This window comes from Falco rusticolus, chromosome 2 (genome assembly GCF_015220075.1).
Source record: "Falco rusticolus isolate bFalRus1 chromosome 2, bFalRus1.pri, whole genome shotgun sequence".
In the NCBI taxonomy this organism is placed as follows: domain Eukaryota; kingdom Metazoa; phylum Chordata; class Aves; order Falconiformes; family Falconidae; genus Falco; species Falco rusticolus.
The window spans coordinates 82,398,375-82,411,134 of record NC_051188.1 but is presented as its reverse complement, the minus strand read 5'-3'; the positions used below and the strand labels follow the sequence as shown (position 1 = coordinate 82,411,134).

General features: G+C 47.9%; 1 protein-coding gene across 1 annotated transcript; it reads right to left on the bottom strand.

Moving 5' to 3' along the window:
- Positions 1 to 6,998: 6,998 nt before the first annotated feature.
- RPL8 (ribosomal protein L8) lies at positions 6,999 to 11,242 on the bottom strand. The gene is made up of 6 exons (XM_037376887.1): positions 11,128 to 11,242; positions 10,732 to 10,875; positions 9,239 to 9,380; positions 8,591 to 8,809; positions 7,482 to 7,597; positions 6,999 to 7,198 (listed from the first exon to the last, which is right to left on the bottom strand). The coding sequence occupies exons 2-6, from the start codon at positions 10,867 to 10,869 to the stop codon at positions 7,040 to 7,042; spliced, it is 774 nt and encodes a 257-aa protein (XP_037232784.1). The 5' UTR covers positions 10,870 to 10,875; positions 11,128 to 11,242; the 3' UTR covers positions 6,999 to 7,039.
- Between the last annotated feature and the right edge of the window lie 1,518 nt (positions 11,243 to 12,760).

Here is a 12,760-nt window from a genome sequence, read left to right as displayed (position 1 = left end):
AAAATATAACCACAGAAAAGCTTCCAGTGCAGAAAAATAAGATCATTCCCTTCTCTTCTGCCTCTATGCTATTTAAAATGTCTGATAAATTTTTAATTTACGACTGCTATTCTGGTAACTTGGTTTATATTGCCCTAAGCCGTGTCAGCTGCATAGTATGCAGCTTCCTGATGCATTTGCAGTTATGTCCCCTTTAGTCCTTACCAGAGCAAAACCTTTAAATGTTTGTTTTCCCGTATGAGCCAGTTCCCTAATCCACATTTCCACTTTCAGCGTTGTGGTGTGCTGTTCCTGTTTTCATACAATGACCAGGACTGGACGAGTGCTTTTCAAGTGTGGTTTCACCTGAGCCATTAAGTGAGCAGTTACATTCCTTTTCTGTAATGATACTTCTGGGCATGCATCTTTTAAAGGTATTGGCCGATTTTGTAGCTTTATTTATGGAAATGCTGCTCAGTTCCTGCCCATCATTCCTGAATTCCCATCTGTCATTTCCTAGGATTTCTTTCTTACCAAGTTTCTCACTCTAGATTGCCAGTATCATTTTCTATTTAATATTTTTGTGGTTTCTGCACTTGCCATGATGTTTTTTACCTCCTTGTCTGCCTACACCTGCTGTTTTGCTGTTAGCTGCTACACGTAGTAGCAGCAACCACAGCCTTGACCAGGTGGGCTTTGTCATCTCGAAAATCTTGTCAGAATTTATGTGGGATATGAAAGCTTCGTACTACTGATGGTAGTCTTTAATTCAGATGGCTTATTGGGTGGTGTTTGGTTTTGGGGGGGGGGGTGTTCCTTCGGTTCGTATTTTTTTCTTTGTTTCCTATCTCAAACAGTTAGTTTACAGATGAATAAAAATGGTAGGTTCACTGGAATCTACTTTGGAAGAGAATGCTGATGGAAAACTTGGACACTCTTTAATATTCTTAATAGTATTTAAGTATCGGGCAGGTGCTTCAGAGTCCTTAGTCTTCTGGAAGCAAATTCAAAAGCTTAGAACCATGAAGACTAGGTCATCAAGATCTAATGATGCTCACAGATCCTACCTGCCTGTCCCGCTGCATGATTGAGGACAGGTGAATTAGTAGAAATGGAAACCCTTCACTGAAGGGAGAGAGGTCATGCCATGTGAAATCCCTCGGGAACTGGAATCGCTGAGCGCGCTTTGCCTGGGCTCACGCACTCGGCTGGGACCAGCGGGTGTGAACTCCCCTAAACCCCAAGCTTCCCCGAGCACTGAAGAATTGCTTTCTAGCAGAAAGTTAAGTAGCACACAAAGCATTTTCTATTACTTTTCTTAGCTCTAAGATCTGTACAGGGTTGAAACCTCTGAGCAAATAATGAAGGGAGCGAGCTGAGCGAGAGGCTTTGCAAGGTGGTTCTGTTAATACTTTCTACCTCTTGACACGCGTGGCCGAGCCGCTGCGGGCTGCTGTGTGGGTAAGTGGCTTGAGCAGCACGAGTTCCCTCTGGGTCAGGCCAGCGTGGGCGCAGAGATGCCCGGGCAGGGGCAGGCAGAGGGCAGCCCCTGTCCCTTGGGGGTGTACAAAGTCATTCGCAATGTGACTCCCAGCAGTCGTAGGTATGTTTGCATCAAAATGAAGGAACGGGCATTTTTCAAGTGGCACCACTTGGACTCACAAACGCTTCTACTCAGTCTCTCATGCTGCCTCTACCCATGTGAAGTAGCATAAAACCCTTTTGCAACTAACACTGTTCAAATAACGCAATCGCGGGAAGGTGTGTGGGTTGCCAGCTATGTCGGCGCGGTGGGGGTTTAGAAAGGGAGAGATGCCGGAATGTGAAAAGCCAGAATTCTGTAGATCAACCCAGGTGTTCATCTAGAAAGAAATGTTTCCGATTGCTACCGTGGTTGTGTGTGAGACCGAAATGCTGAAAGAGAACTGTGCAACCCTCCCACTGCGAGCCTGAGAGAGACCTGGCGCTGGCTTTCTGAACGCTTCTGCAAACCGAACCAAAAAACTGCTGCGGGAATGCAGACTTACCATGTAGCTGTGGAAGAAAACTTCAATCGTGTCACTTCTCTCTGTCTTCAGAGCAGTCAACGTGATTTTGATGTAGGTTTTAGATCATGTATATATAAGTCTGATTGAAGTACCAACAGCAAACCGTAAATAAAATGTGGACTTAACTGAAGAATGGGCTAGTGGAGGACTTTTGTGTTGGGTTTATTAAAATGCCGTATAATGAAGCTGTTGATGGAAGAGACTTGCTGTGATGAAGACAGGGCAATAAAGCTGGGGTTCCCTCAACTCGGGGGAAGTAGCCAGGTTCGCTCTTGCCTTTGAATCTATTATAGCACGTAAGGACTGACTCGATTGCGCTGTAGTCACTGGAGAAGAACTGGCTGCATAGGAACGTTCCTGGGGGCCACTCCAAAGGCTTCTGTGAACTGCGCTTGCCTCTCCTTGGTGCCGAGTGGTTATTCCAGGGACAGGCGTCCTTTCACACCCCAGGCTGTCAAAAGCCAGCGCAGGCTGCTGGATAGCTGCCCTTACCCGTGTTTCCCTGATGTGCCAATTACCCAGCTGCTTTGCTCGACCAGAGCGAGGGCCGTCATGTAAAAGGAATTTGGAGTGGGTGTAACGGAGAGCTAATGGAAACCACTGGTTTACTGTGTTTGCTCTTGGCACTGGCTTTGAAGACATGTAAATGACAATACGAAACAATGGCAAATTACTGGAAATTTGTAGTGCTAACATTAAATAAAAAAAACCAATTTAAACAAGACATCTGTGAAAGCAGGTAACACCTGACCGAGTTTATCATAGATCTGTTCACTTGATGCAACCTATCTGAGTGGTTGTGCATGTGAGTTCTCTGGACATTGATGTGTTAGCAAAAATAAGAATTCTTAAGATAAATTTTGGATGTATCCCAGTAGATCATTACCAGTTTGGGGGGTTGGGGGGGTGTGTGTGCACGTGCACTGTAAACTGGGGGAAGAAAGCTTTTGATGAAAACAGCAAAAATGTGAAGTGACTCCCACGAATGTGTTCTGTTCTCACGTTTCTCTGAGAATTTGTTAATGCCACAGGACAAAAAAAGTCAATTTTTAATTTAACTTACAGAGACTGTGAAATACACAATGATTTATCAATCGCCTGATTCCACCTGACTCCCTGAAACCTTTTAGAGTTTGGGCTCCTGGGGGTTTTTACATTAGCTGAAAATGTGGCCCAGTCTGTCTCTTGGTTTTGATATGCATTTGCCCAGTAACTTCAACATAACAGTCAGCATTATAATTGTGTTGCTGAAACTTGTTTCCCGCTCTTCTTTTTGCAAAAATTCTCTGGGTGGATCTGCTCTGACCTTTTTCTACCTTACATGGGTTACTTGCATCTCCCTTTGTATTTCCTCCCTCCCCGCACTGGTGTGTAGCAGGCTCTGGATCCTCCAGGAATGCCACCTCTCTTCTGACTTGGCGATGGCAGGCTGGTGGTTTGTGGGCATCCCGGCAGGACAGGGAGGTGGTGCTGTGGAAAGCCCTGGAGAGGTGAGCCTTGCCCATCTCTAGGTGAAGTCTTGCTTTTGCTGTGCTTCAGCACAAATCCTGTGCAACAGCCATCAGGCTGCTGAGATACTGGTGGGACAGTAGATTGGAAGGGGATAATAATGTTGATGAGGGTGTCCTATTAAGATGAAAGAATTTGTGATGCATGTCAGTGCTTAGGTAGGACTTGGTGTTTCTCAATACACCCTCAAGAAAGTATAAAGCAAGTGCTGTTCGGTCTTTCGGTGAGTGGAAATTTGAAGCCCATCTAAAGGAAGGAAGACTTTCGTGTTTCACTGGTATGGTCTTGGGTTTTGTTTTCTTTTAGCAAACAAAACCTTATACTGCAAAAGTAACCACTGAAATTCCTGCATGAACACTTAACATCTTTCTTTAAAAGAACGCTGGCTTCATTTCAAGATTTCTGGTGTCCTTGTAACCGTGCAAATCTTTACAGGAGGTGATTTCTTTTATTATTATTTTAATAATAAATATGGCTGTTGTTTCTGAAGTTTGACTATCTGTATAATAGCTCGTGTCCTCTGTGCAGTATTAGGGCTGGGAACTGAGACTCTCACCTATTTTGCTAACTTGCATTCAAAGTGGTTTTGTATTAAAGCTTCTTCGGGTAAATCTAGGAGCTCAGAAGTCCGTCCACTTCACCATCACCAGGTTGGTAGTTCTCTTTCCTGCTGTCTGTGGTCAGCAACTTCTCAACAGAAAGGAGGGTTTCAAACCGAGGGACCACCCTGCTGGCTGCTGGGGGGGTGGGGTGGCAGTGCTATCTCTTGCAGAGGCAGAAGGGCGACACTTGAGCGTTTAATTCCTTCTATTGGCATTTATGATTTTAGCAGTACCCGAGCTGTAACACCAAGGTGCAGCAGACATCCGTGTACGGCGCGATGGAGGTGATGCCAAATGAGGTGGGTAATAAGGGGGGCTATTTCCAATCAGTTGACTTCCCTGTGTGGCAAATCTCTCACCCATGAATGCCAGGACCAGCTATAGATCACGGTTAAGTGCACCAGATCCTGGTGACAAAATGCTCTCGATTGCCTGAATACCGTCCCACACGATACTGCCGTGTTTGCATCGCGTTGTTCAAAAGTAGTAAGCCTACACCGAGGATCTTGCCAGCCAAGGTGGTAAAGGAAGGTGCCTTGCTTCTTTGCAGTGTCCCCATCTCGTTTAATTTTGGATTTCTACAGCATAAACTCAGGAGCCACTACCCTGTTGCTGAACCTCCTGCCTGCCACAGCTGGCTGACGCTCCATTCAGCCCACGCAGAGGCCGGTGGCTGACGTTAACATCAGTCACTTTTTCATTTGCCATTCAGTGCTTTCACAGATCCTCCCAAGCAAGTAAGCTTGTTAGTAACTCAATGGTCTATTTTTATAGTTTTTTTTTTATTCTTTCCTTGTCACATTGCTCCTAATATCCTGTTGTGTAATCTGCTGCTGTATATCTGCTGCTGTAATCTGCATTCTATAGCTTAATTTAGTCCTTCAGTTTGGAAAACATTTTCAGTTTTTTGCCATTTTTCATTTTAGGTTGGATTCTTTAGAGCCTCTGACATCTTAGTCTTGACTTTATTTCCCTCTTCCCTCCCATTTCTTTTCACAAAGTTTTTGTACCCACGGTACTAGGGCAGAGGGGAGCATTTTGCCCCTGGATAGCATTTGGTGGAGTGGTCGCTTGCTAACATCACTGTGGCTTTTTTAATTTGTTACGTTACTGGACTTAAGCCTCTTGAGTAATTTCCCCTCTGGGAGAATTAAGGTCTGATACTGCTCTCCTTTATTTTGTCCTGTCAAATCGTTGGGCAGCCTGGCTGTACGTACCCACCGCTTCACTAAGCAGCTGCTCCTTTCACACCTCCTCGCTGTGCACCACGGGGCTTGGCTCACTGCGTGTACTTGTGGTGTGGTGGTTCCACCAGTGCCGGAGGTTCCTGCAGCCTGATGGTCACCATCATGAATTCAGTTCTGCACCTACATGCACACATGGGCTCCCAACAATTTTATTCAAGCACCAACTTCCATAAAATTTCATCTCTGGCTTCACCTGCTCCTCTAGTTCAGTTTGTCCAAGTCCTCCTGTCCTACTGCTGTGAGATGTGCACGGCCCCAGGGACTGCTCCGTTACCTACTCACGCACTTAAAAGCTTTCCTGTGTGGCCAGATGGACATCCTTTGCTGCCACCAACTCCCCGTTTAGCACGGTTGCAGGGCAATGTTTGGAACATACTCTAGCATTTTTCACAACCCTGGCTTTCTTTTCCAGGTAGATCTTTCTGAAAGGGCAGTTAGAACGTGTTGTGTGCATTCAGGCCTACAGGATGTAAACAATGATAAGCCTCCCATTCATAGCCAAGTCCGTAAAAGGAGACTGTACTTTAATATTAAACAGTTACTTTTTGCAACACAAGCAATTGTTCTTGTCTGGTGAATGGACTCAAATCTTCAAAAGCCACATACTACTGTTTGTTTTTACAGATTTTTTTTTACAGATACTTTTAGCATTGCATCCTGTACATTTGCATTAAATGTATTGTAGCTGCCTTCAGCCCTGTATGATATTTATTTCTGCAATTATTCTGTACCTCTAGATTTCTCACCGTAACTCCACCTGATAGTCTGCAGGCTACTGTCAGAGCCTGGGACCAGCAATGGAGGTGGCAAGTGTCCGTTAAGAATCTCCTTCCCTAGAAAAGACATGGAGTCAACAATTCCAAGTGTAATTGGAAACCCCTGGTTCCTGCGAGTCCTTCACGCACATTTAATGCAACTTGTTCTGGAAGTTCTTTGTACCAACAGCCTGAGACTACAGCTCTCACACGAAGAAACTTCTACTGTATTTGACATACTGGACAACTTTCTTTATCTGGGCTCTTGTCAAGGTAGTAATTTGAACATTAAATACTTCAGCTGTTCTTCTGATACTGCTTGGGAGGAGTGTTAAATTTAGATCCAAGTCAGAATATGGGCACATAAGCAAGAGCTTCTGATCTCATAGCAAAAACATGAGAACATGAACGGTACTGGGGGTATATAAACAGAAACAAAACTTGCCCTTGCTTTTTTAGATTTTTCCCAAATGAGATCTAGTGCCTTTCTTCAAGGTGTGTGGCTGATTGGGTTTTTTAAATGACCTTTTCCTCTCTATCTATGTGTGGCCAGCTATGGTGTTAGTTTTGAGGGTGGATACAGAAAATAAGATTTTCTTCCTGCTCAGCATTCCACTGGAATCCCATCAGTGTAAGGTCATGTGCGTTCGTGGTGGTCTGGTACAGGCATTTCAGGATCACTGGCATTATTTTAACTGCTCTATGAGAGCCACCCCTGCACCTTAAGGGAAAGAAACTTTTCCTCTCAAGAGCAAGGGGGCAGGAAAACACCTCATCTCCACTCACAGCTTCCTCTGTTGAGTATCATCCCTACCTTAGCCACGCTTCAGCAACAGATAACTTGAACTTCACACAAGCTCCGTTTTAAAAATTTATTCTGTAAACTCCATACTGGGTCTTTAGTTCTCCTTTTCCTGCACAGTCTTTGTGCCCCGCAGTCTACCTGTACGACGGGCAGCAATGAGACCGACTTTGCGACCAGCAGGCGCATCTCTCCTGATGGTTGAAGGCTTGCCAATGTGCTGATGGTTACCACCTCCAAAGGGATGTTCTACAGGCTGTGGAAAAGGAAAGCAAGTCCTCAATATAATTAACAACAGAGATGAGTAATAACATTTAACAACAACAAACCGATTTAAGGGAACAAGAAAATTTAACTGCTTCATTTTTCATACAGTGCAGTAATTAAAGTACTACCTACCCTAATTAAATATGCAACAACAGGGTAATCTGTGAAGCTTTCTTTCCAGATACATGCCAGACTCCTCCCCATATCAAACAAAACCTTTCTAAACCATAAAAAAAAGAAAGAGTGAAAACTCTAATTGAAAATAAACTCACATTCATGGCCACACCACGGACACGTGGCCAGCAGTTTCTCTTTGCCTTGTATTTGTGATAGGCACGGCCAGCCTTCAGGATGGGCTTGTCAATACGACCTCCACCAGCAACAATTCCTGAAACAGTTGCAGGAATGGTTAACCACAAATACAACAAACAAGAGTGCAAAAGGTGTTCAAGAACAAGGCTAACTTTCATTAATATTCAGGTTCTAAGAATAAGCTTCAGACCCATCTCAATCAATCCCAGCTAGTATTTTCCAGCCAACCCCAACAGTGACATTCGACTCAAGCTACTAGCCACACCTAAGTGGTCTGCAAGGGGACCCATACTTTAATTAGTTTCTCCATCATACATACATACAGGATTGAGCTTAACACTTTCTAAAGCATTACCAGTTTTATTGCTAAAATTTCTAGGGTAACATTAACAAGTTTTCAGCTAAAGAAAGTATGAATTGAAAGAGCTCAGGGATTTTCGACAACTTGAACACCTAGTTATTTCGTTATTTGTTTAGTCAATCTTACTAGAGTGAGACCAGACATTACTCCCTCTGGTGTCTTTCTTTTCAGAGGTAGGCAAGTGTCACTGGCTGACTGAGTACAACACCCTTCTCAGCTGCCAGTCAAGTGTACAACAAACCTGGTAAACCCTCCGCTTTTTGACAATGCTATTTCCATTCTGTGTCAGATCTTCTGGAATACTTCGCCCAGCTGACACCACCTCCAGCAACACCGCTTCAGACTCAAATGTATCAGAAGCAGGAAACCATCAATGCGTTTTCTGCCTAAGCTCTTCCCCAAGGACTGCAGATTTTATAGGCTGAGCAATTCCATTACAGCTTGAGGACAAAGAGCAACTACTTTTCTGTCCTCTCACTAGGTCAAACCACCTCCAAATTTAAGTTACCATTAACAAAAAGTAATACAGGCATAACATGTATGTATGTACTGAAAAAACTGTAAAGTGTCTTGTACCTGTGCACAATCCTTGGTCCAGTCTGTAAATGGTGCTATTTTCAAGACAGCATTAGAAACTAGGGCCTTGTTAGAAAGCTTGCTTTAGCAGCATGTAAACTCACTGACAAGGTCATGGTTGTCACTCCTTACCAACAACAGCTCTGTTTGCAGAAGAAATCACTTTCTTGGAGCCAGAAGGCAGCTTCACTCTGGTTTTCTTTGTTTCAGGGTTATGAGAGATAACAGTGGCGTAGTTTCCAGAAGCACGGGCCAGCTTTCCACGGTCACCAGGTTTCTCCTCAAGGCAGCAGACAATGGTGCCTTCCGGCATGGTGCCAACAGGCAGAACATTGCCGATGTTCAGCTGAGCTGCAAAGAACAATCAGAGCATCAGCAGCCTCATTCCAGCTCTTGCAGTACAACTCTATCTAACATGGGCCTCTGTGCACGGAAGGGCACTGCATAAGGGCTTCAGCAGCAACGCGCACAGGCACTTTTTATTGTCTGACTTGAAACTTGAGTTTCACATTCATTGTAACAGAAAGGTGGGCAAAACAAGGCTCTGAGATAGAACAATCCAAACACTTGACAAAAATCCCAGTTAGGCTTGTTAATCAAAACAGGCTGCATAAGGAGACTGCAGTCTCCAAGAAGGAAACCCAGGTTTGCTTAAAGCTAGTGGAAGCTGCTGCTTTGTGATGGCTCGCAACTGTACTTAAGCATCCCCAACTTCAGGTATTACGACATCTGCTTTAGCATTCTGAAACTGCTCAGGCAACGCACTTTGTCTTGACTCACCTTTCTTGCCACAGTAAACAAACTGACCGGTATGAATACCCTCAGCAGCAATGAACAGCTCAGTTCTTTTCTTAAACCTGTATGGGTCACGGAAGGCAATCTTGGCAAGGGGAGCACCTCGGCCAGGATCATGGATGATATCCTGTTGGGACACAGATGTGCTTTAGAGCAGGATATGGCACTTGTCATGGGTTCTGCAGAAATCAAAGAACTAGAAAAATTATTACTACTACATAATCCTCAGGAGGATACTCCCTTCTAGAGGGATTTTGATTTCTCCTACATGAATGAGTTGAAAATTCACATCTCTAAGAATACAACCTCAAGTATCTGTATCAGAAAACAGGAACTACTCCAGTTAAGTGTGCTGCTTAAAACTACCCATGTCTGAACTGTTTTATTCCCGACACTGTGTGGATGTCAGATGTCTCCATGCTAAGAAATTCACTTTCACTAGCTGCCCAATCACCCTGGGGCAGAGACAAAGTTGGACATAAGCAATGATTTCTCTACGTGTTTTTTTAGAATGGAAGCGTTTCTAATCTTTTGGTATTTACTACATTTAAGTTATATAAGCCCCTAAATGAGGAAGCACAGATTTTTCCTCTTGGAAAAATGTGTCAACTCTGCCTGAGATTCCAATACAAAACCACATACTCAGACTACAGCCAAGTAATCATAGCACTTTAGGATGTGTCCATTTTCCAGGAAAGCTCAGATGTTGTTGGTGTCCAGTATTAATGGTTTTTCTGCTGTTTCCAACCCTGTCAGGCAAATCCCCCATGTGTAAATTTAGTCAAAATTACCTATCTCGGTTTTATAATCAATTATGCCAAGTGTGAAGAAAGTTCCCTCTATGGCCTGAAAATGAGCTTGCTCTAAAAAACTGAAGAGACAGCTAAGGCGTGCAGAATATCTAGCCAGGTAGCCAGTGGCACTGTTTGCAGTCTAAGTCACCGACACCCAAAAACTACCTACAGGACGCCTGAAACACCGTATCATCCCCCAAACACAAGTACTGCCTTACCCCCTGCCCCCACCACTCAGGGTTGAGATGACAAGATACTACTTAACAGTTTAGAAAAATCGATTTTTATTTTTAAAGATGCAATCAATTATGCGGACAATTCCCCCCAGCCCCGTTTCATGAGGTACAGGGCATCCTTAGGCAATATCAAAGCACGCCGATATTCCTACATTCGTAAAGCTCTGACAGAAAATCGCACGTGCTGCCAGCTTCTTTATCTGAGCGCTGTCACAAACCCAACGCCGTTTGGCTTTCCAGGGAACACGGCTGGCTCAGCAGGGCATGAGAAGCCTGAACGAGGCACAGCCCGAACGCCTTTCGGCGCAGCTGCCGGAACTGCAGGTCCCGGACACCCGCGGGATGCAGGGGGCCAGGTACCGCAGGGCCCAGGCGCTCGATGCCGAGGCCGCCGAGGGCCCCTCCAGCCGCCCCCCGCCCCCCCCGGGCAGGCCCCGGCAGCCCCTACCTTGACGATGCCCTTGATGTACCCGTGCCGCTCGGCGAAGTCGACGGCGCGGAGCTTGGCCGGGCCCTTCCTGTGCTTCACGTGGGCGCGGAACACGGACCCCGCGCCCTTCCTCTGGCCCCGGATCACGCGGCCCATGGCGCCCTGCGGGAGGAGGGCAGCGCGCGACGCCCGCCGTTAGCGGCGGCGCGAGCCAGCGCTACACACACCCCTTCCCCCACCCCGCCACCGTTAACGCCCGGCCCGGCCGCAGCAGGCCGTGGCCCGCGCACCCCCAAGCCGCGCGCTGGCCCGCCCGGGGCCCACGGGGCAGCGCCGGGGCGAGCGCCAGCGCGGCCACGCCGCGACCGAGGGGCGGATGGCGGCGGATGGGGGACGCGGCAGCCGCGCTCCTACCTGTGCTCCGGCCGGGCTGCGAAAGAAGGAAGCAGCGACGTCACCGCGGCGACAAGCCCCTTCCGGCGCGGGGAAGGCGGGCGGCAGTCGCGCTGCCGTGACGTCACGCCGCGCCGCTGCCAGGCAACAGAGCTCTCGCGGGCCCTGCGGGGGGGCGGGGCAGCACGTGGGGCCCCGCCCCGCCCGTGACGTCGCGCCGCTGACCGCGGCGGGGGCGTTCCCGCGGGCTGCCCCTCCCCCCCGCCGCCCCCGGGCGGGCAGGTCCCCTAGTCCCGGCTGCTGTCGCCGGGCCGGCGCCGGGCCGTGCTCGGTTCCCCCCGGGGCCAGCCTGGGTTGACTTGGCGGCGCCGGGCGTGAGGCGCCTCAGCCCAGGGCGGCCGCGGTAACGGGGCGCCGGGCGGGTGTGCCAGAGCCGGCCCGTCCGGGGAGCCCTGCCCGGGCACTGCCGCGCCGGAGTGGCCCCGGGGGGACGGGGCTTGCGCCTCCCGCTCCCGCCCGCCCTGCAGGCCGCGTGCAGGCGGGAGCAGCTGCCGGGCCCGGGGCTGGCCGGCCGGCCGGGGAGGCGCCGCCGCCGCGGCCCGGTCACCCTGTGCGGCTCCGGCCTTCGGGGTTTGCCTGGGGCGGTGACTGTTCAGAAATGCGGGGGGCTGGTGACAGCCATCGCCTGCGGACCCGGCCTGCAGCCGCATTCCGCGGGCCCAGAGCCACCCCGAAGCCAGCCGGCACAGCAAGCCCTTTCTTCATTAGCTGCATCAAAGGTGCTGTCTGCAGGAAGAGGCTCCTCGATGGATCTTATTTTTTTAATATTTCTGTATTCTGACAGCTGCAGATTCCAGGCTGGGAAGTGACTGAAGATAAAAAACCCTGCAGCTGTTTTAAGCTGTCTTTGCCAGATTTTTATCCATATTAACTTAGAGCATAACTGAGAGACACTGCGAAGCAGAGGCGATGATCTTAGCGTTCGTAATCAACTTGTGCTACGCCCTGGAAGGGGAAATGAAAAGTGCCTCAACTTCCCTTTAGCAGTGCACTAGGTTTTCAGCATTAGAGGCCCTTCTTCCCAAAGAGGTCACTGCTGATGACCCAGTTCACTGGAGGTGGACTAATTTGACTTTAGATTGACTCACTGGAAATTAGGAAAAGCTCATCAGTGTAGGCCCATACATGCCGTTGCTCACCTTGCCTTGAGCGGAGATGAACCTAAGCATCCACCATTTCTTGATAGATAGCTTCCCCACATCAGTCTTCCCAGCACAAACGGAAGTCACAAGCCTCGTTATGGGGAAAAAAAATCCTAATACTAAGGGCCCTGAGTCCCGATCCTTGTCAGATACAGCCACCGCAGGTAGAGAGATGAGCACAGCCGGTTGTCCGCTCTGCCCATCTGCTGGAGGTTACTGTGCCTCCAACTAACAGCCAGTGTGTCAGCTTCTCAGCCTGAGCCCCGTTTGACATCCTACAGCTTGACAAACTGCCACTTACTTTGGTTTTACGTTGATACACTGAGTGTGAATATCTAGAGACTTTATCACTCCTGCTGACTTCAGCTGTGGGAGCAGGAGTGTTGTTAGTTTTTGCAACTAAATCTGACAAGAATCAGAGCCTTAAGAAGCTATCTGAATTTCCAAATAAT

Bases quoted from the DNA above. Each gene is read 5' to 3' on its own strand.
- RPL8 (XM_037376887.1), bottom strand. From the start codon at position 10,869: ATGGGCCGCGTGATCCGGGGCCAGAGGAAGGGCGCGGGGTCCGTGTTC. The intron at 9,381-10,731 runs GTAGGGGCTGCC...GTGTCCCAACAG, and splicing joins ACATCAAGGGCATCGTCAAG to GATATCATCCATGATCCTGG. The intron at 7,598-8,590 runs GTAAGGAGTGAC...CAACTGTTTCAG, and splicing joins TGCAAACAGAGCTGTTGTTG to GAATTGTTGCTGGTGGAGGT.